The following is a 19,464-nucleotide window of genomic DNA, read 5'->3' on the forward strand; positions in this document are numbered from 1 at the left end:
GGGACTGGGACAGACACCCAGGGTCAGGGCTGTCCCTGGGGGTCTTAAGTGTCACCAACATACAGACACCCAGTGTGAGGGTTTCCTGCTTTCTCCTTTAGTGTTCCATCCAACCTAATGAGAAAAGGCAGAGGCGAGTGTCCAGATTCTTATTTGCCAGCAGAATTGGAGTGTCTCTAATAGGGTTATTTTGAAGTAGCAGTGCCCCAACAAAGGTGTGCTTGCCTGCGCTTGGCACCGACTGCCCCACATGCGGTGTGCTGTTTTACCCTCCCTGCAACTCTACAATGTACTTCTCATTGTTGCTCCATTTTGCAGATGAGAAAACTGAGGCTCAGAGGTGTTTTATTCCTCACCCGGGTAGGTGGTGAGTGGCAGCAGAGCTGGACGCCCCCTGTTCTGCAAGGCTGAAATTCTCTTCTAGAAGCTCTGCACCCAGTGTCAGCGCCTGGAGCCCTGTGGGGTTGTGAGATCCCACACAAGTGTCCTGACCAGGGCGTATCTACGCCACTCAGGGACTGCTGTCTTGCCAGAGACAGACTTACCCTTCCTGAGGCAGGTAGCTCCAGGGGCTGCCCGGGGGGAGAAAGGCCTTTCCCTGGAGAAGGTGGCATTGAACTTGGGGGGTGGAGCCTGACCTGACTGGGAATGAGAGAGCAAAGTGGGGGAGGGAGATGGAGGAAGTGTGAGGGGAAAGGGGCAAGGGAGGGAGTGGGGTGGTGGACAGTGAAGGGCAACGTCAGGTTGGGCCAGGAGGTGGGGGGGCACCGGTATGCAACCGCTGGCTCTCAGGGTCCAAAGGCCAGTCGATATTGACTTGTTATTTTAATGGGAGCAGATCTGGCTGAGCTGGGCCCTTCCCTGTCACCATAGGTATAAGTGTGTGTGCCTGGGTCCAGTGGGCACCTGAAGGGCTTATCAGTTTGCACACCCTGGGTTCTATTTGTGACTGTCGGTGTGTCAGTGGGGGTTTGTGTCCAGGCTGTGTCTCAGAGGGCGAGGTGTATGTCACTGTGCATCTATGTGTGTCCATGCATCCAGTTGGCAGGTCAGTGGATCCGGGCGTGGGCGTGGTTGGGGTAGATATGTGTGCACAGGCTGTGTGTCCATCTGTCTGTGTACATGTTCTCTGCGCTCAGCTGTGTCTTGGTGCATAGGTTGTTTCCACATTCTTTATTACCATGTCCGTGTGTGCTGCTTGGACAGAGGGCAGGTCTGCCTGTATGTGTGTCGGTGCCTACTGTCTGTCTACTGCGGGGAGCCCATGAGTGCTCACTAGGCTGTGTCCTGTGTGTGTGCCTGCACTGTGTCACTGAATCCATGCTCCCCAAGTCCTGTGCGTCTGCTATGCAGGTTGTGTGTCTGCGGTTGTTTCCGTGTTCCAGGTTGGGTCCAGCTTTGCGTGTCCAGCAGGGATCCTGGCCACCACATAGTTGCTACCTCAGCCTGGGGCCTGTCCGTTTGTCCCGCGTCCTCCTCGGCAGGGATGGGGCGGAGGGGGAAGGAGGGGGATGCAAGGGGGGAGGAGGGGGTCTCTCGGCCTCCCCGCCCCCACCCCCACTCGCTCAGTCCCGAGATCGAACCTTATTTAGAGTCGCGATTCGACATCTGTTTTCAAATTTGATCAGCTCTGAACTTTATTTTCCGAGTTTGAGGAAAATTATATTCCATCGATCGCGCTCCCGCCCCCTCCCCCGCACCGCCCGCCGCCGCCGCCGCCTCCATATATCTGCGCGCCGAGCGGGGCCAGGCGGCCGCGAGGGCGGGAGGCGCGCGGCGCGCCGCGGAGGAGCGAGGAGGAGGAGGAGGAGGAGGAGGAGGAGGAGGAGGAGGAGGAAGAGGAGGAGGAGGTGGCGCAGGAGGTGGAGGAGGAGGCCCGGAGGCAGGGCCGCCCTAGCCCCGCGCCCCGCGCCGGCCCCGCAGGGTTCCCAGATTTCCGCGTCTCCATCTCTTTGCGCGTCTCTGTGTCGGCGTCTCTGCATCTCCCCGTCTCTGCTCGTCCCTGTTCTGCCTCCCTGTCTCTGGGTCTGTCTCTGTCATGGTGTCTCAGTGACTCCCTGTCCTCCTCTCCGTCCCCCCCGGGCCCCGGGCATCTCCCCCACGGCGCCCCCGCCCGGGTGTGCCCTCCCCAGGACGCCGCGGGGCCATGGCTGCGGGATCCGAACTTTAAACACTTCTCCCCGGACCGGAGCGGATGCGCAAACCCCGGAAAGTGAGTGAGCGCCGCGGGACGGCGCAGGGGCGGGGTGGGGGGCGGGGATTCCTGCCCGAGGCGGGGGCCGGGGCGCGGGAGGTGGTCCCCAGAGGCCGTGGAGCCAGGCTCGGGAGCCCGAGGCGGGGCGGGCGGAGGGGGCCGCCCGCGGGGCGCGACTGTGCCAACTCTGGGAAGGTGGGGGAGAGTGCAGGAGGTGCGGCCTCGGGACGGGGGTGCGACATTTGGGGCGCGGGAAGGAGGAGTGTGTGAGAGCGACTGAGATGGGATAGGGAGAGGCTGGGGTCCAATTATTGGGAAATAGGGGCTGGTGCGCGGACCCGAGGGTGGGTCTGTACATTTGGGACTGAGGACTCTGGGTATTTGACGCTAGAGTCGGAGTGGGGCTTAGGGGTCACGGTTGAGGGCTTGACTATTTGGGACCTGGTGGCTCCAAGGCTAGCTATTTGAGGTTGGGAGCTGACTCCTTGAGGCTAGAGGTTAGGGCTCGGGGTGTGGATGTGTCCCGCTAGGGGTCAGCGTCAGGGTTTGAATTTAGGGGATCGATCGGGAGGTGTGAATTTGGGACTGCAGTTTTGGATATGGATACTTGGGGGTCTGGATATTTGGCGTGTGGGGGGAATCACAGGGTCCGTGGGAATGACATAACGGCCAATCCTGGGGTCTGTGCAGTTTGGGCAGGGAGTACAGGGGCGGACCTTTGCCCGGGGGTGAGGGGGTATGCCCCTCTGGGAGGCTCCTATCCACCATTCCATTGCAGTCACAGTGTCCTGCCGGGCCACATCTGTCATCTCTCTTCTGGTTGGGTCTCTCCTTATTGTCTCTCTGTCTCTGTCTCTCTTGAAGTACCTCTGTACCTACCTCTGAACTCTGCCAGGATGTGTCTCTCTGACTGTCTCTGTATCTCTCAGCATCTTTACCTCTTTGGGTTCAACTCTTAAACAATCTCTCCCCAAATCTCTGTGCCTGTCTCTCCCCTTATCTCTCTCTCCTTCATCATCTCTCTGCCTTTCCATCTCTGCCTCTCTGTCTCTTACTATCTCTGTCTCTGTCTCCCTCAGCATCTCTGTCTCTGTCTCCCCCTTGCTGGTTTCCGCTCAGATTAAGCCGGGGACCTAATTCCAGGCCCAGGATCGAATTTTCTGGCAACAAAGGGAAATAGCGAATCGATCGGTCGCTCCGGAGATTAAGAGACAAGCGGCGCGCGGATCTATCACGGCTAAACGGCCCCCCCGCCCGCTCCCCCCGCCCCGCCGGCCGCCGAGGCCCAGACGCGCTCCGCATCGCCAAGCAGCCTCAGGGGCCCTGGCTGCCCAGCAGGCTGGGCCTCACCAAGCCCAGAGCTTCCTGCGTGCCCTGCCCAGGGCTGGAGCCATAGGAGGCACTGAGAGCCGCCAGGGGCTCCCAGGTCCGGGAGGAGAGGGGAGCAAGAGAAACTGAGGCAGCAAACCACCCGGCAAAGTCACACTGCACATACCTGTGGCCTCAGGTAACACCTTTCACCCACACCTATCAACACACCTGTCACATCCATCTTGCTGTTCAGTTTCCCACATCTGGACCTTCAAAGAGCATTAGTCTCCTTCTACCTGTCCTCTGCAGAGAACACCTGTCCACACCTGTTCTGCTTACCTACTTCTGTAGGTAACACCTGTTTCCTCTCACCTGCCCTGCCATTTGTCCCCCTCAAACCTGCACCAGAGATACTTGTAGCATAATGTCTCTCAACACATGACCCCTCTTACCTGCCCCTCCAGGTAACAGGTATTTTCCAATTCTGCCCTTCTACCTGAATATCTGTGTCTATGTCAGTTCTCATGCCAGGGTCCCCTTCATACCTGCATTGGCACCATCCCACCTGTCCCCTACAGCTGTGAATCTGTTTCTCTCATACATTCATATTTTCACCTCTGCCTCCCCTCAAGCTGTACCTGTCACACACACACATGTTCATACAAACACTTTCCTTTGCATAGAACCCAGATGTGCAGAGTCCTCACCTGTGCCCCCCCCCACTCTCCTAACCACCCTCACACCTGTCCTTCCAGAGCAGCTTCCCCTACAGGTGTCCCTGTGGCTGAGGAGCAGGCGTGCCTTCCGCAGCAGCACCACTCACTGCCAGTACCCACACCTGGCACTCCCCCTCCGTCACTACACGAACACCCGCTGTGCTTAGTTCCGTTCCTGTGCCTGTCTTTGCCACTCGTCATTCCACAACATGGCATGATTCCTACCTGTCTCCTAGTTCCCAAAGCCACCTGAGTGCTCATGCACATGGGTCCCAGCTGTCACATGTATATGCCTTTCTCAGGCCTGCCCTGCCACAGGGCCTCCCCAGGAGCTACACCTGTCCCACCTGCACACTCGCTGCTCACCTGCGCCCAGGCTCCTTCTCTGTCCCGCCGCCTCTGCCTTCTCCCCAGTCTCATAACACGCAACCCTTCACACTTACACTCTTTCGTGCAGAGAATCTATCCTTGGCCACAGGTCCCCACCTCTCCTGAACACCTGGTTCCTTAGGTACCGTTTATCCACTTGGAATTTTTCGTGTTCCTCACTTTGTCTTTCCCTGCTGCACCAGCCAGACCGGCCCCTCTCCACCTGCCCATTCCTCACCTGTTCGCCTCAGCGTCACGTGCTCCAGCACCACCTTCACTAATTCCTGTGTAGGCGTGTGAGGCCTCCTTGCTGATCTTAACCTCTCTGCTCTGTGTCTCTTCAACCTGACTCTGTCACATTCCTGGTCTCTCCAACCTGTCCCCAAGGGGGACACCTAGACCCCTATCCACAGACATGCACATGGCTCCCAGCCCTGGTCCCCTCTCTCCTTTCCCTCCCCTGATCTAGGAGCCCTCATCCCTTGCTGAGTGGGGTGAGCATCAGGAACCCCCTGCACACCTCTCTTTCATCTTCACTTCCTGCCCATACGACCTGTCGCCCACACCTTAAGGGACCAATCTTCAGGTTCCTCCTGCCTTCCCCAGCCTGCTCCATCCCACAGGCACCCACCTCCAGCCAGCTGCCTCCTCAGGGATCGAGATGCTGTGTTTCTGGGCAGCCTCAGCAGGACCAGAAGCAGGGTGTTCAGGACACTGTTCCCTGCCACCCTCACCCCTTGCCCTCTGCACCCTCGACTCCCCTAAGTCTTTATGCATCAGACCTTGGTCAGTGCGAGCCAGGGGGTGAGCAGAGGGCTGCACCAGAAACACCCAGCAGATTCCTGGGCCTCACGCCAGGTCAGTGGAGCCGGCGAGTGTATTTCTAAGTCTCCAGATGCTGCTGCGGGTCCACCAGGTACCAGGCTTAGAGCAGCACTTATTCTTGTTCCCCACCTGTTTCATCACACCTGCCCTCCCCCAGGCGTCCTGATGGCCAGGATGATGACGACGATGATGGCAGCCACTGATTACTGTCTCTCTGACATCTGTTGTCTTCATTCATCATGGAACCCTCATGAGGCAGTTTCTTGACTCTTATCCCCATTTTACAGAGAAGAAAACTGAGCCTAGAGACGTGAAGTAATTTCTTTGAGGCCCCAGATACTGGAAACTTATATAATTGAATCCAACAGAAGCCATCTGACTTCAGAGACTGTCCTCCTAGCCATCCAAGTGTCCTTGCCTCCCACAGCTGCCCATCAGGTGACCTCCTTCCTCCATGGACACACCTGTGCACCTTGATGCCTTGGCAGTCCTTGCTTCTCCACCTCCCCAGCCTCACACCCACCCCCTCCATGCCTGCCCTCAGGTGAGCCCCTCTGCCCACACCCTCGGCTCCCACTGACCTTGACTCGAGGCCAAGGTTCCCACATCCTCACCCTGACCCCCCAGCACACACAACACACACCTGCTGCCTCCATACCCAGGGCGTCTGGAAGACCTCTTCTGCGTGCTCCTTTCCAACAGCCTTCCTTTCACCTCCACCTCTGCCTCCTTCTGCCCACTTCTCCCTGCCCTGCTGCCTTGGACTGTCTCTGAATCCAAGTCTCTGTGAGTGTAGCTCCTCTTGTCTCTGTTTCTTGGTCACTCCGTCCCTCTGTCTCTGTACTCTATATTTCTCCCTTTATCTTTCTCCATGTGTCTGTATCTCTCCATACCTCAGCGTAGTCCTCTGACTCTGTGTCCTCCACTCTCTCTCTTTCCCTCTCTCTTCATTTTGGGGGGGACTTTGTCCCTTTCTCTCTTCTGATAGTGGAGAGATTGGGGGGCTTAAAGATATATGACCTGAATTCAAGTCCAGGCTTCACCCCTCACCTCTGGGGGACTTTGGTCAAGTTGCTTTCCTTGTGTGTGCCTCAGTTTCCACATCTGTGAAATGGGCATCATGGCAGTTCCTACCTTACAGATGATGGCCAGGATGATGTACTGCGGGAAGCAAGGGCCCGGGTCAGATAGGGGTTGGGCTTCTCTCCGTGGGTCCCCTTCTGGTCCTGTCTCTTCCTCCCTTAGAGCTGCTGTCTAACCTGGTCACCAGTAGGAGTGAGTGTGTGGAGGGGGGAATGGAGGGAGAAGTGGGCAGAGGCGTCCCAGCCAGCGAGGCCTGGGCATGGGACCCGGTGTGGGGCTGGGGACAGGGATCGATCCGCCTCGGCGGCAGTGCGCGGGCCAGGATTGCATCTTGTCACAATAATTTATTGCTCTCATCCCGTCTGATCGATGGCGCTGAATTAGCACCGCGCCTGATGCCCCTGGAGCCCCGAGCCTCCCCCAGCCCAGCCGGACCCTGGCCCTCCTGGGATCCCCAGCAGCCAGGCACCCAGATCCAGCTGGCCCGCCCCTCCCCTCACCCCAGGCACTGGCCGGCTCCATCCCGCTCCTCTCGATCTCTCTCCCTTTCCCTTGACTTTCTGCCCTCATGTTTGCCCTCCTGGGACTTTGACTCCATTTCTCTTCTTGACCCTCAGTCACCCACTTCTCCCCATTTCCCTGTCCCCCTGGTGTTCCTATGCCTCGTCCCTTGAACTCTCTGCTGTATCCCTATCTTCCTTCCACCTTCCCCTGCCCCCTGCCCTTCCTGACTCTCCCGGATCTCTGGTTCTTGGTCCCTTTCATTCACCTCTGACTCCCCACCATGCGGTTTTGCCTGGATTCCACTCAGATTGTATTTCCTCAGCACACACATGGTGCCAGCCCCGGAGCAGGACACACCCAGCCCCTGGCCCTTGGTGACCAGTCTAGAAGGAGTCTTGCACCCAGCACTCCCCCTCAGCATTCTGTCTCTCAGCCCTCAGCCCTCCAGCACCACCGATGACAGTCCTGTCCTCTGTCACTCTGTCTGCAGTGGAGTGGTTGAGACCAACAGGTCCAGCCGAGCCGAGGGCAAGGTGTGTGGAGATGGAGCGTGGAAGAGACTGGGGTTTGTGATGGGGTTGGAGAGGGGGGCAGGATAAGGTGGAGGTCGGAGCTGGGGATGGGGTGAACCAGATGGAGCAGGCGAGGAGGGGGTAGGGGCAGGTTTTGGAGTTGGGGTGCATCTGGCCCCTGGGGACACCAACCCCCAGACTGAAGCAGAGTGAGGTGGGCTTCTCACCCCAGGAGGCTGTGAATCTGCACTTGAGCTGTGCTCTCCCAGTGCCTTGCCTCTCATCCCCTCTTGCCTCTGCCCTAATCCCTCAATTTTCCGCATCTCTGCCCCCTCCTGCCCTCCTCCCTGACCCGGGGTCCCTGTGACCTCCAGCTCTCTAATTTACTTCGTCTCAGCCTTTCTTCACTCACTCCCTCTTTCTGGAGGTCCCTAAAAGACCTCCCCTCTGCCTCTTTGTCTCTCTTCCTCTCTCCCTGTCTGTCTCTCCTGGTCTCCTTCCTTCCTCTCCTCTTTGGGGGACTCCTACTTTTTCTGGTCTTGGTCTCTGTCTCTCCATCCCTCTCTGCACCTCCTCCCTCTCTGCACGGCTCCCCCTTCCTCTCCCTGCTCTCCCTCTCCCCTGCCTCCCCTCTGCATACTCTTCCTCCTCTCGGGACCCTCCCCCTCCCCCTCCCAGCCCCCAGCCCCTTCATCTCTCTGGGTGTCTGCAGGGAGGGGCTGTGGGCGGGGAGCAGCGAGCTGGGGCGCAGGGCTGGTCGTGCCTCCCGCCTCCCTTTCCCCTCCCCCAGCGCTGTTTGGTAGGCGGGGTGCGTGGCACTGCGGCTCCCACCTCCCCGGGGACGCTCTCTCACCACCACCCCCACTGACACTGTTCCAAGCGCTGGCCGCAGCCCCAGGGACATCCGTGCAGAGACTGAGACTTAAGGAGAGAGACAGAGACCCAGAGAGACAAATATGGTCCCAGACAGAGACACCCAATGAGGGGGAACGGAAGGAGGGAGGGTGTGGGCGTCTGTCCCTGCCCTCGGCAGCCACTGAGTCTCTCTGTCCCTGGCCTGTGCCTCCCAGACACCCCAAATCCGGTCAGACACGCTTCCTCCTGAACAGAGAGCCCCTGCTCACGTCCCTCTCTGTCCTGCAGGGTGCAGCCTCAGCAGGTGTCCCCACGCGTGACTTGTGTCGCAGCGCGTGTAAATAGGATGTGGGTCCCTGGACACAAGGGGCTGTGTGCGGGTGTGTGAGGCCACCTGCCTGCAGGACATGTGTGGCGCTCAGCGTGTGTCTAGTGTCAAGAAGTCTAGAGGCGTGCTGTGTCTGGTGTGTCCACATCGTGTGGCCATGTGGGGTGTGCTGAGTGACTGGGGCAGGACAGGCAGCTGCTGTCCCCAAGGGCAAGGAGGCCAGAAGTCCAGGAGAAGCAAGGTGGAGGACCAAGTAAGCAGAGCCCAAGGGATGGCAGGAGCCCAGCTGGTGGGGTACAGGGCCAGGAAGAGCCACAGATGTGGCCAGAGAGCCTGGACCTGTGTGTCAGACATGGGCTCGTGTGGCAGGGTGCTTGTGCGGAGGGCTTGCTGTGCCTCTGAGCCTGTGTCTGAGTCTGGGCTCAGGTGTGGATGGGCATGTGCGTGTGCGTGTGCGTGTGTGTGTATATGTGGGTGCACACGTGTGGTCACGTGGGGGATCGGAGTGGAGCAGGCTGGTGGGGTGCTGGTTCACGGCGTGAGTTGCGTGTACCTGAGTGTCTCGTGAGATTCTTGTGAGGTTCTCGGGTGGCACACGTGTGTGCGACTTGTGTGAATGTCTGTCCAGTTCCACCTCTGAGCACTGACGCGTACTGGATTCGCTGTGTGTTGTGTGGGCCTGTGTTTCAATTCCTTGTTTTGTATGCCATGTGAGGATTACGTGTGCAGCACTGAGAGAAGCAGCAAGTTGTGTGTAAATGCGTGAGGTGTGTGTGGTACTTGCTGTGTGTGTCCGTGTGTGGCATGTGTGGGTGTTGTTTGTGATATGTGTGATGTGTGGTCTGCGTGTGTGGTATATGGTGTGTGTATGGCATGGAGTGTGTATGTGGTGTGTGTGTGTGTGGTGTGTATGTGACATGCAGCATAGTGTGTGGGAGTGTTGTATGGTGTGTGTGTGTGTAGCATAGGGTATAAGTGTGTGGTGTGTGCGGTGTGTGACCCCAGGCACAGAATCTCCCCCACCAGGGCTAGGCCAGAGCATCTGGTTGATGCAGGCAGGGGTGGGGTGGGCAGGTGTTGGCAGGAGAGCCCCTGTCCTGGTGCCTCCTTGCCAGGACAGCCAACGGGTCTCCTGGTGCCTGTGGTGGGCAGGCCCTGAGCCTGGCTCTGTGTGCCCATGGACGAGGCCACAACCTGGAGGGACAGGTGTGAGTGAGCAGGAGTGGGCGTGTGCTCGGTGGGGCAACCTGTGTGGCTCGTGCTTGTGCAGACAGCCAGGTAGGGGCCTGGCCCCCCTGCCAGGGGTATGCATGGTGTGTTGCCTGCATCCTGTGAGTCTCTGCTGTGTGCCCAGGTGTGGCCTCCCCAGGCACCTGGCATGGGAGGGTGTGTTCCAGATCCTCTGAACGGGTGGCCATGGGCGCAGTCAGGGCATGAGTGTCTGGGCCTGATGTGTGTGTGCACTGGTGTGTGCCTGCACGCAGGGGCAGTGGCGGGAGAAGGGTCTTGGGCCGCGTCCCTCTCCTCTTTAGACAGAGCCCTGGAGAAGATATGAAATTTAAAAAAAAAATCAATTTTCATTCCACTTGTGCAGATTGTGTTAAGGGGAGGTGGGGATGGGGGGGCTGGGTGAGGGATGAAGGGGCTGGGGGGTGCGAGGCCCGAGGCGGCTCCTGAGGCGGCCAGCGCAGCTTAGAGAAATCAAAACAACTGGTTAAACCCCAGCCCAGGGGGCTGGGGTGATGGGGGCCAGGAGACAGGCCGAGAGGCGGACAGAGCTGCCTGGAGACAGAGGGACAGACAGAGGTGCTCAGAGATGGAGAAGCAGAGACACTCAAAGATGGAGACACTTAGAGGAAGAAGCAGACAGAGAGATGGGCAGCAAAGACCCTCGGTGAGAGACAGACAGACAGACACCAACACCAAAGGGGTGCTGGAAGAGACAGACAGAAGCAAGTCTGAGCCAAGTGCACATTTGACACACAGACAGACACGAATGTGCAAGCATGTGCACAGACATGCTTGAGAGCCCACAGATAGATGAATGGACAGTCAGACAGATGGACAGATGGCGGCAGCAGAGGCAGGGACCCCTGAACACAGCCTTGTCCTGTGGCTCTAAGTGTGTCCTGTGGGCTGTAGTGCAGGCTCCCTGCTGTGCTGGTTGTGAATTGTGATGTGTGTGTGTGTGTGTGTGTGTGTTTGTGTGTGTTGTGACTGTGTCCCTGAAAGAGTTGAGGCCACATGAGGTTGGCCTCTGGCTGTGGCCATCTGCTGGTGGTGTGTGCCTGTGTGGCTGGGATCTCTCCTGCTAGTCTGTGACTCTGTGCTTTTGTGTCACTGGCTTGGCTATGTTGCTGTGTGTCTGCTGTGGGTCTCTGATTCTGTGTGACATTGTCTCAGTGTGACGTGCAGTTGTAGTTCTACATGTGAGTGGGAGCCTTGATGCGTGATTGTGTGTTTGTTAGTGTCTGGGATTTGTGATTGTGTGTCTTTGTTTCTGTGTGGGATTGAACTGGTGTTTGTCATGTGTGGATCTGTGTAAAACTATGTGTCTGTTTCTGTGTGAATGTGACTGTGCTGATGTGTGTGTGATTGTGTGTGACTGTGTTGGTGTGTGTGACATGCACCTGAATGATGTGTGTTGTTGGGATGTGACAGTGTGTCTGACTGTTGACGTGTGAGTCTCTGGGATTGTGTTGTGTGACGGGGTGTGTGTGATTTTGTTGACATGCACACATCTGTGCGGTGTGTGCCACTCTGTTGGCATGTGTGCGTGTGATGTGTCCTGTGTGAGGTGGGTGTGTGCCTGGGTAGGTGTGGGTTTGTGCAGTTGTGCTTGGCAAGGAGAGGAGGGAGCAGCCTCTGCCTGCCCAGCCCTGCTGCACACTGCTGCCTCACACACACACACACACTCGGTGCCATGGCTGCGGGCGGTGGAGATGGGGGTGAGGGGGGGTGGAGGAAGCAAAATAAAATTAAAAATTAAAGCTTGCCCGGAGTCCCCATCCGCACCATGCCGGCCGGCGGGGAGGGGCGGGGTTGCGGCTGCTGGCTGCTCCCCCTCCACAGCCACCAGGGCTGGGGCCGTCTGTCCATCTGTCCAGCTGCCCTACCAGGCCCCTGCCTGCTCTACAGCCTCGGGCCCGCAGGCCCTGCTCCCTCCATGGGTCGATCAGCAATCAATGGGGCCAGGGGGGTGCCAGGGGCAGGGCAAGATCAAAGGGGCCCCCAGAGAGGGACACTGGGACTGAAACAGAGACCTAGAGATGGAGACCTGGAGACAGAGATATGGAGATGGGGTGTGGAGACAGAGACTAGGGGGCAGAGATAGAGACATGGAGACAGGGACTTTGGGAGAAGTGCACACATGGAGACAGAGACAGGGAGACAGGGAGGCAGAGATGTGGAGACCCAGAGACTCAAGGGCAGAGGGAGAGATGTGGAGACCCAGAGATGTGAGACTGGGCAGAAACAGCAGGCTGGGGCTCGCGGGGCAGGGAAGGGGACCCCGGCGGAAGGGTCAGGGACCCAGGTCCCCAGGGGCCTGACACCGGACAGAGGGCGGGCACAGAGACAGACAGAAGTGGCAGCAGAGACCTCGAGATGGCAGAGACGCGTGCGAGAGACGAGACGGCGGGGCGGGGGAGCGTGGGAGCAGGGCCCGGAGCGCCGATCCCACGGCTCCTCGTTATAACGTGTCCGGAGGAGGCGGCGGGGAGTTGAAAGCGTCGGGAAGAGAAATCAAAACCAACACGGAAATGAGAGGGGCCAATGGGGGGTGGGGGCGGGGGAGGAGGGGGGCCCAGAGAGGCAGAGCGAGCAGGGGAGGTGGGGAGAGGTGGGCAGGGGGAGCGCGGGAGAGGGGCCCAGAGAGATGGGGAAACGGGGAGAGACGGGCGGGGGGAGGGGGAGAGGGAGGGAGGGTCGGACAGATGGCGGGAGGGAGAGGCTAAGTCTCTCAGAGACAGAGATGGACGCGGACAGGGAGACGGAGAGGGAACGAGAAGAGGGCGCGGGGCGAGAAGGCAGAGAGAGGACGAGCGTGGCAGGCAAAGAATCAAGGAGAGAGGGACCAAGGAGGAGAGGAGCGTGATGGGGATGGAGGGAGAGGGCCAGGGCGACAGGGAGACACTCCAGGTGGAGGAGAGGTGGTGGGAGAGGAGACCCAGTGAGGAGACAGAGGCAGAGGAAGTGGAGGAGAGGGGCTCAAGGACCGGGTGTGGGGGTAGAGGCGGCCTCAGGCAGGGGAGACCCCAGGAGGCAGGTGAGGGGTGGCAGAACTCTAGGGGTCAGCATTTGGGGGCCTGTGGGGACATGGGGTACTGGAAACATCTTGCCCAGTGTCCAGGGTGTGAGCTGGCACTTGTGGGGGATGTGCCTGGGCGCTGGGGGTCTGAGGGGTTCCTGTGAGCATAGGCTGTCTGGGAGTGGTGGGCAGGTGGGCATCTGTGAGGAGTGGCTTGTCTGGGTATCTCAGGGGTACAGTATCAGACAGGGAGTCCAAGGAGGGACAGGAGGACCAGAGGTGGGTCTGAGGGTGGGCGGGGAGGGGTTCCTGAAAGCGCAGGCTGTGTCTAAGGGAGTGTCCTGCCTGAGGGTGCGGTGTCTGCGGGGATGTGTGGGGGAGCAGATGGTTGTGGGTGTGGGGTGGGTGGTGAGGGGAAGGTGTGAGGGAAGAGCGGAGGGGACGGAGCATCTTAGGGCATGGGGTATCTGAAGGGGGCGTCTGAGGGGAGGGGCCTGAGGGGGAGACCCAATGGGAAGGGGTGTCTTTGGAGGGCTGAGGGGAGGCAGAGCCAAGTGGCAAGAACCTTGGGTGAGCAGCAGGTTTGAGGCAAGAGGGTCTTGGGATTCCTGGGGGCTGCCCTGTGCAGGGAGGGCCGGTGCCCGGCCAGCAGGTGCCCAGCTCTGCCAGCTCTGGGCTGACAGAAGAGAGTGGGGGACACCCTGCCCAGGGTCAGCCAGTTGGGGGCAAGTTGTGGAGCAAAATATATCTGGGCAGCTGGAGAGACACAGAGGGAGACAGGAGCCCCCCAAATGCAGGAACCAGCCCCAGAAGTCAGGCGAGAGACAGGGATAGAGACGGCAGCAGAGACGGTGCGGTGCCGTGCGGTGCGGGCGGGCGTGAGGGCGGGCGGGCTGGCGGGCGAGAGCCAACGAGTGTGAGTGAGTGAGAGAGGCGAGGAGCGGGAGGGAGGCTGGAGCGGCAGGCTAGAGATCTAGGCACCGGAGTAAGCGGGAGGCTGAGGAAGGAGAGGCTGGCAGGGGAGGTCTGCGGCTCAGGCGGGGAGAGAGGGTCTAGGGACAGAGGGACCTGTGGGCAGAAGGGAGGGATCAGGCAGGGAGGAATTGGGGGGCAGAGGGTGGCGGGCACCAGGCAGACGCTGGGGACCTGGGAGAGGGAGAGCCCTGGCAGCACCCTGCTGGCTGACCCCTGTCTGTCTCTCCCACTGTCCCCCATCCTGTCCCGTGTGTCTGTCCCAGACTTTGCAGGGTCAGCTCCGCCATGGACTGTAGCTGCGTCTCCGACCTTCTCTTCGCCCCGCCCGCTCTGCCGGCTCTCTGGACCCCTGGTAACTGGCCCGGACTTCTCCCATCCTATCCCCCAGCCCTCAGGCCTTCCTGGGGCCACATCCCCTTTATCTCTGTCTCCCTCTCCTCTGTGAGTCTGTCTCCCCTGGTTTCCATTGGCGTCCCCTGAATAAAACCCCTTCATGAAAAACTTGGCTATAAACTTTGCAGCCAGCCTTCCCTGCCATCTGCCTGCTGGGACGTGGGGGTCTTTTGGAGGGCAGGTGAGGCATGGAAGTGGGACAGGGATGGGGGTTGAGGAGACTGAGGTCCTGGGGTCTCTGCCACATGCATCTCAACCTGCACCCACCCAGGACCTGTGGCAGAGAGCAGGGCCTGGGGCTGGAAGAGAGGGTCCAGGAGACATGGGCAGAGGGCATGGCTCAGTCAGCCAGAGCCCAGGGAGAGAGGATGGTTTGCTCAGAAGTGGACGCTCAGACCTGGGGATGTGGACAGGGAGGACAGCTCAGACCTGCGTTTCAGCCCAAGTCACAGGGCCCCCAGATGGCAGCGTGCGAGAGGGACACTGAGGCTGCCTGGTCATTTGCAGTCTCACGGTGGAGTGTCACCGTGTCACACTTGGGCGTTTCTGGAGGAAGTGGTCACACTAGGCGAGTGTCTGCATGCATCTCCTCTTTGTGTGAGCTTGGGTTCCTGCTTATACGCACATGGCTGAGGCCACCTCCATCTCTGGACTGGCAGGCAGGTGGACATTTTAGGCTTGGGGGGGGGGTGTCTGTTGACCCGCCGAGTGGGCCCTGCCTCAGTGGGGTGAAGAGGTTTCGCCCGTTTCCTGGTCTGTGACGTGCTCTGTGGCATGCCCAGTGGACATCTTGGTGCATGTGGGCTGCGTGGGTGAATGTGCCCCTGGGTCTCTGTTCAGGCTGCATCTCGTTTTCAGCCCACGGGGGAGTGTGGCCGAGTCCTGGGGTTGTCAGTGTGTGTCTGCCCGCTGAGGTGGATCCTGTAGCCATGTGTCAGTGTCTTGGTGGTGCGTTGGAGGTCATGGGTTCAGGGCAGGGGGTCTTCCCGGGTTGGGTTTCGCATTGTCATCTTGGGTCATGTTGCTTCTGGGTAGGATGTGCTCTGGGTATAGAATGGGCCAGGGCTTTCGTCGTGACCGAGCCTGTCATCAAAGGTGAGGAAGGTCCCAAAAGGAGTTAAATAAAATCTCCCTTGAGGGAGAAAACTGCCTGGCTTTCGGGCAGGACAGCCTCAGCACCCATTTCAACACACCAGGCCGCCTGGATGGGCGCCTGCTCCTCCGTCCCCAGCTCTGAGGCCTTGAGAAGACAGTGAGGGCAAAGGTCTGCCCCGTGGCCACAGAGCGAGTGGATGCGGTCCCGCCCAGCCTTCTTGCACTGCCTGCAGCTTAGTGGAGACCAGTCCTGCCTTGTTCAGGCCTGGGTCTGGGTCTTTGAGTAGAGAGGAAGGGGACAGAGGATGTGGCACAGGAGTTGTCATGGAAGCTGGCCCCAGGGCTCAGGAACTTCTGGGTGGGAGGCGAGATTTAGGGGTGGGCAAGAACCCCTGTTCACACCCGGCTTCTGGGTGCATGTGGAGTGGGACCCGACACCCATGTGAAGCACGTGGCTCTGAGGGAGCTGTGCCCAGTGCTGACAGGTGGTCCCACGGGTGGGCTGGAGGCTGCTGTGTGGGGTCACTGTGTCCACCTGTTGGCTGTGCATCTGAGGCCCTGTCTTGACTCCATCTCCATCACTGCTCTTGTCATTTGGGTCTTTGGGCTCCTGTGTCTCGTCACAGTTGTTAGTGGGTCCCAGTTCTGAGGTGCCTGAGATGTGTAGCTGTGTCGTGACAGGTGGGGTGTGCAGTGCTGGGTCGTTGGCAAGGCACGGCCTGTGTCCTGGGTGGCCATGTCTGGTGTGCCTGCCTCAGTGGTCCTTGCAGCAGTGTGGCACAAGGGCACGTCTGTGTCTCTGGTATGGTGTGTGATGCGCTGGGAGTGTGGGCGCACAGGGACACAGGATCATACATGTGGACAAGCAAGCCCATTCAGGACAGCTGAGACCTGAGCATGGACACAGGAGTGGGTAGGGAACAGGGGGACATGAAAGCACAGACAGGGAGGTGCAGACAGACGTGCCAAGGCTCTGCCAGTGTGCCGGGGGCCTCGGGGAGCAGGGAGGAGCAGAGGGCAAGGGACCAGGATATGGAAGACAGAAAGAGCTGGGAGTGTTTCAGGGTCCCTGAGAAGCCGGGGCCTCCTGGGACAGTGGGGAGAATGGCTGCCGCCGTGGAAGGCTGTCCTTCCCTGCTACTTCTCCCTGTCATGGAGGCAGGACAGATCCCTCACACCCTTACCCCTCTGAAGCCATGCCGAACCTGGGGAGCTGTGCCCAGGTGAAGGGTCAGGCTGGGGTTACCAACTCAGGGTCCTTCCACTGGGTGGTCCAGCAGGGCAGGTCTGGAGATGCCCAAGGCTCGGAAGCCGTTCCTTCAGCGCTCTGGAGTCAGTTCAGCCTGGAGCTCCTGACTTGGCGTCCCCACCCAGGCCGCTCCCTGCCTCCCGTCCCCAGGGTTTGCCTTCCCGGATTGGGCCTACAAGCCGGAGTCGTCCCCGGGCTCCAGGCAGATCCAGCTGTGGCACTTTATCCTGGAGCTGCTGCAGAAGGAGGAGTACCAGGGTGTCATCGCCTGGCAGGGGGACTACGGGGAATTCGTCATCAAGGACCCAGATGAAGTGGCCCGACTCTGGGGCATCCGCAAATGCAAACCCCACATGAATTACGACAAGCTGAGCCGGGCCCTGCGGTGAGGAGGGGCTGTGGGCCTGCGTTCCTCCCTCCCCTCAGGTCCCCACCCGCTGGGGGCTTTCTCTTTACATCCTGGGGCCAAAGTTCCTTGTGAGTCCAGGGGCAGCCAGGACCCTCAGCCCTGGACTTTGGAGCCATGCTGAGCAGGATCCCAGGTCCTGCCTTGCCCTTCCTTGCCCCATGACCTTGGTTAGGGGACTTCTGTGAGCCTGCTGGCACAGAGCACGTGCTAGGAAGCCCTGAGGCCTGCTCTCTCCCCACAGTTACTACTACAACAAGCGCATCCTCCACAAGACCAAAGGCAAGAGGTTCACCTACAAGTTCAACTTCAGCAAAGTCGTGCTCGTCAATTACCCACTGCTGGACGTAGCGGCTGCTGCCACTGGCTCCCCACTCTTGTTGACCCCTGGTCCCTTCGCCGGGGGCCCTGGACCAGATGCTCCTCCCCTCACCCCTGAGGTGAGTCTGGATAATGGGATCCCAGAACTGGAACTGGAATGTCCAGTGCCCACTCTGCCATGAACCCCCTGGGTGAGGGCAGTCCGAGCAGTGCCACCATCCCCTCCAGGCCCTGCAGACCCTGTTTTCTGCCCCACGCCTGGGAGAGCCAGGGGCCCGGACACCCCTGTTTACCCCTGAGACGGACAAATTGCGGCTGGACAGCCCTTTCCCGTTCCTGGGCTCTGGTAAGAGCCTGGGGGTCTTAGGGGGGATCTGCAGGTGTCTGAGGGAAGAGGAGCAAAGACTGGAGGGGGCGTGGAGGAAGGGGGTGGGGGCTGGGCCATGTGCACCTGTGAGGAGGGTAAGGGCTTCAGGGGTCCTAAAGGAGTGCAAGGCAGTGGGAAGAGGGAGGAGGTGGAGTGGGAGGAAGCCCTGTGAGATCGGGGTCACCAAGTGGGAAGGACAGTGGGGGGCGGGGGGAGTGCGGAGGCGGTACCCTTCACCAGCTCCCCGACAGGCGGGCCCCAAGGGGAGTAGCCCAGCCTGACCTATACCTTGTGCCCCCCAGGTGCCACTGGCTATTCCAAGCCCCCCGGCCTGCTGGGTCCTTACGGCCGCGCCTTCCCCGAGTACCCCTGGAACTTTAACCCGTACCTCACAGGCCCCTTCCCCAAGCTGTCCCCTTCTCTCTACCCCCCGCATTTCTACCCCAACTCTCTGGCCAGTTCCCTGGGCCACCTGCCTTCCACGGGAGCAGGGGGCGGCCCCGTGGGTGCACCCCTGCTGGCTGCAACGGGGGAGGGCCAAGGTCCTGAGCGCCCCTCAGGCCTGGTGGCGGCCCCTCGCCTGGCACTGCCAGGGGCTGGGGGTCCAGAGACCACGCTGGGCAGAAAGGAAGACAGTGACTCAGAACTGGAGATTACTGATGTCAGCGGCTGCAGCTCTGACAGCGAGGGCGATGAGGGCCTCCTGGTGCCCCCCAAGGCCAAGGCAGGCAAAGGGGGAACCGGCAGCTGAGCCAGTGGGGTGATGGATTCTGCCGAGGTACGGCCCAGCCACCCGTGAAGCCTCTGCCACCTGGTCTGCCCTTGATGCCAGCCAAGGCCCAGGCCCAGGCCTCGGCACCCTCCCAGAGCCCAGTCTCCCTCCCCAACCCCAGAGTGGGGGTCTTACCTCCCCCTCCATGGAGGGGGAGGGAATAGAATGGCCTCCAGCCTCCTCCCCAGGCTCCAGTTTGAGGGGGGTCCCCGCCTGGCCCCACTCCCAAAGTGCAATATGGCGCCCAGCCTCCCCTGCCCGCCCCTGTGCTGTGACCTGCGTGTTTGTGTGGCCGTGTCTCTGACCCCCTGTGCCAGCCCCCATCCTGACACCCTCACACAGGCCCCCCTGGGGACAGGGAGCTCAGAGCAATAACCCCGCCCCCAGCCCCTACCCAGGAGGGGCCCCCTCCCCACCAGCTCCCCATGACCTCCACAGCCACCTACAGAGTTTACTACAAAAATAAAAGAACAGAGGGAGATGTGGGGTGCCCAGCATTCTGGATGACTGTGGGGGCTGGGAAGGAGCAAGGGCCTTACTCATATCGTGTGTGCGGGTTCTTTGGGAGAACTGCTAACGAGAAGGAATGAACGAGAAGGAATGAACGGACGACTCAAGGGCAGCAAGAGCCACGGCAGCGTTGTGGGGTCAGACCCAGGAAGTCAACGTCAACAGTCACGGAGGGGCTCTGCCCACCCCTCACACACACAGGCGTCTCCTTAGATAATATATATTAAAAAATAAACCTCCAATTCAGGATATAAAAACAGAGCAAGGCACTTGGGGGTGGGAAAGAGGGTGGCTCCCACAGGCAATACTGAAGTGGCCTGGGCAGTGGTGGGGTCATGGTAGTGCCCCCAGAATGAAGCCTGAGTCCCTCAACAAAGCAGGAGGGAGAGAAGGCTGAGGCCAGTGGGGGAGACAGGACCCCAGCCGGGCC

At 60.0% G+C, this 19,464-nt stretch overlaps 1 protein-coding gene across 2 annotated transcripts; it reads left to right on the top strand.

Annotated features, from left to right (window-relative positions):
- The first annotated feature begins 932 nt into the window (after nt 1-932).
- On the top strand, nt 933-19,405 carry ERFL (ETS repressor factor like). Of its 2 annotated transcripts, XM_079117686.1 has the most exons (7): nt 933-1,048; nt 2,133-2,212; nt 14,185-14,273; nt 16,809-17,043; nt 17,309-17,504; nt 17,614-17,731; nt 18,055-19,405. In XM_079117686.1, exons 1-7 carry the CDS (start codon nt 1,022-1,024, stop codon nt 18,501-18,503), a joined length of 1,194 nt encoding a protein of 397 aa, XP_078973812.1. In that variant the 5' UTR covers nt 933-1,021; the 3' UTR covers nt 18,504-19,405. The 2 variants fall into 2 exon arrangements, with proteins under 2 accessions (XP_078973812.1, XP_078973813.1); XM_079117687.1 differs by lacking the exons at nt 933-1,048; nt 2,133-2,212 and adding an exon at nt 13,914-13,970.
- Nucleotides 19,406-19,464: the final 59 nt, after the last annotated feature.

The sequence above is a fragment of the Sciurus vulgaris genome (assembly GCF_902686455.1).
Source record: "Sciurus vulgaris genome assembly, chromosome: 17".
NCBI classification, from domain to species: Eukaryota; Metazoa; Chordata; class Mammalia; order Rodentia; family Sciuridae; genus Sciurus; species Sciurus vulgaris.

Coding starts and splice junctions, on each gene's coding strand:
- ERFL (XM_079117686.1), top strand. CDS start 1,022: ATGTGTGTCCATGCATCCAGTTGGCAG. Junction 1,049..2,132: donor TCCATGCATCCAGTTGGCAG/GTCAGTGGATCC, acceptor TGCCCTCCCCAG/GACGCCGCGGGGCCATGGCT. Junction 17,732..18,054: donor TTTCCCGTTCCTGGGCTCTG/GTAAGAGCCTGG, acceptor TGTGCCCCCCAG/GTGCCACTGGCTATTCCAAG.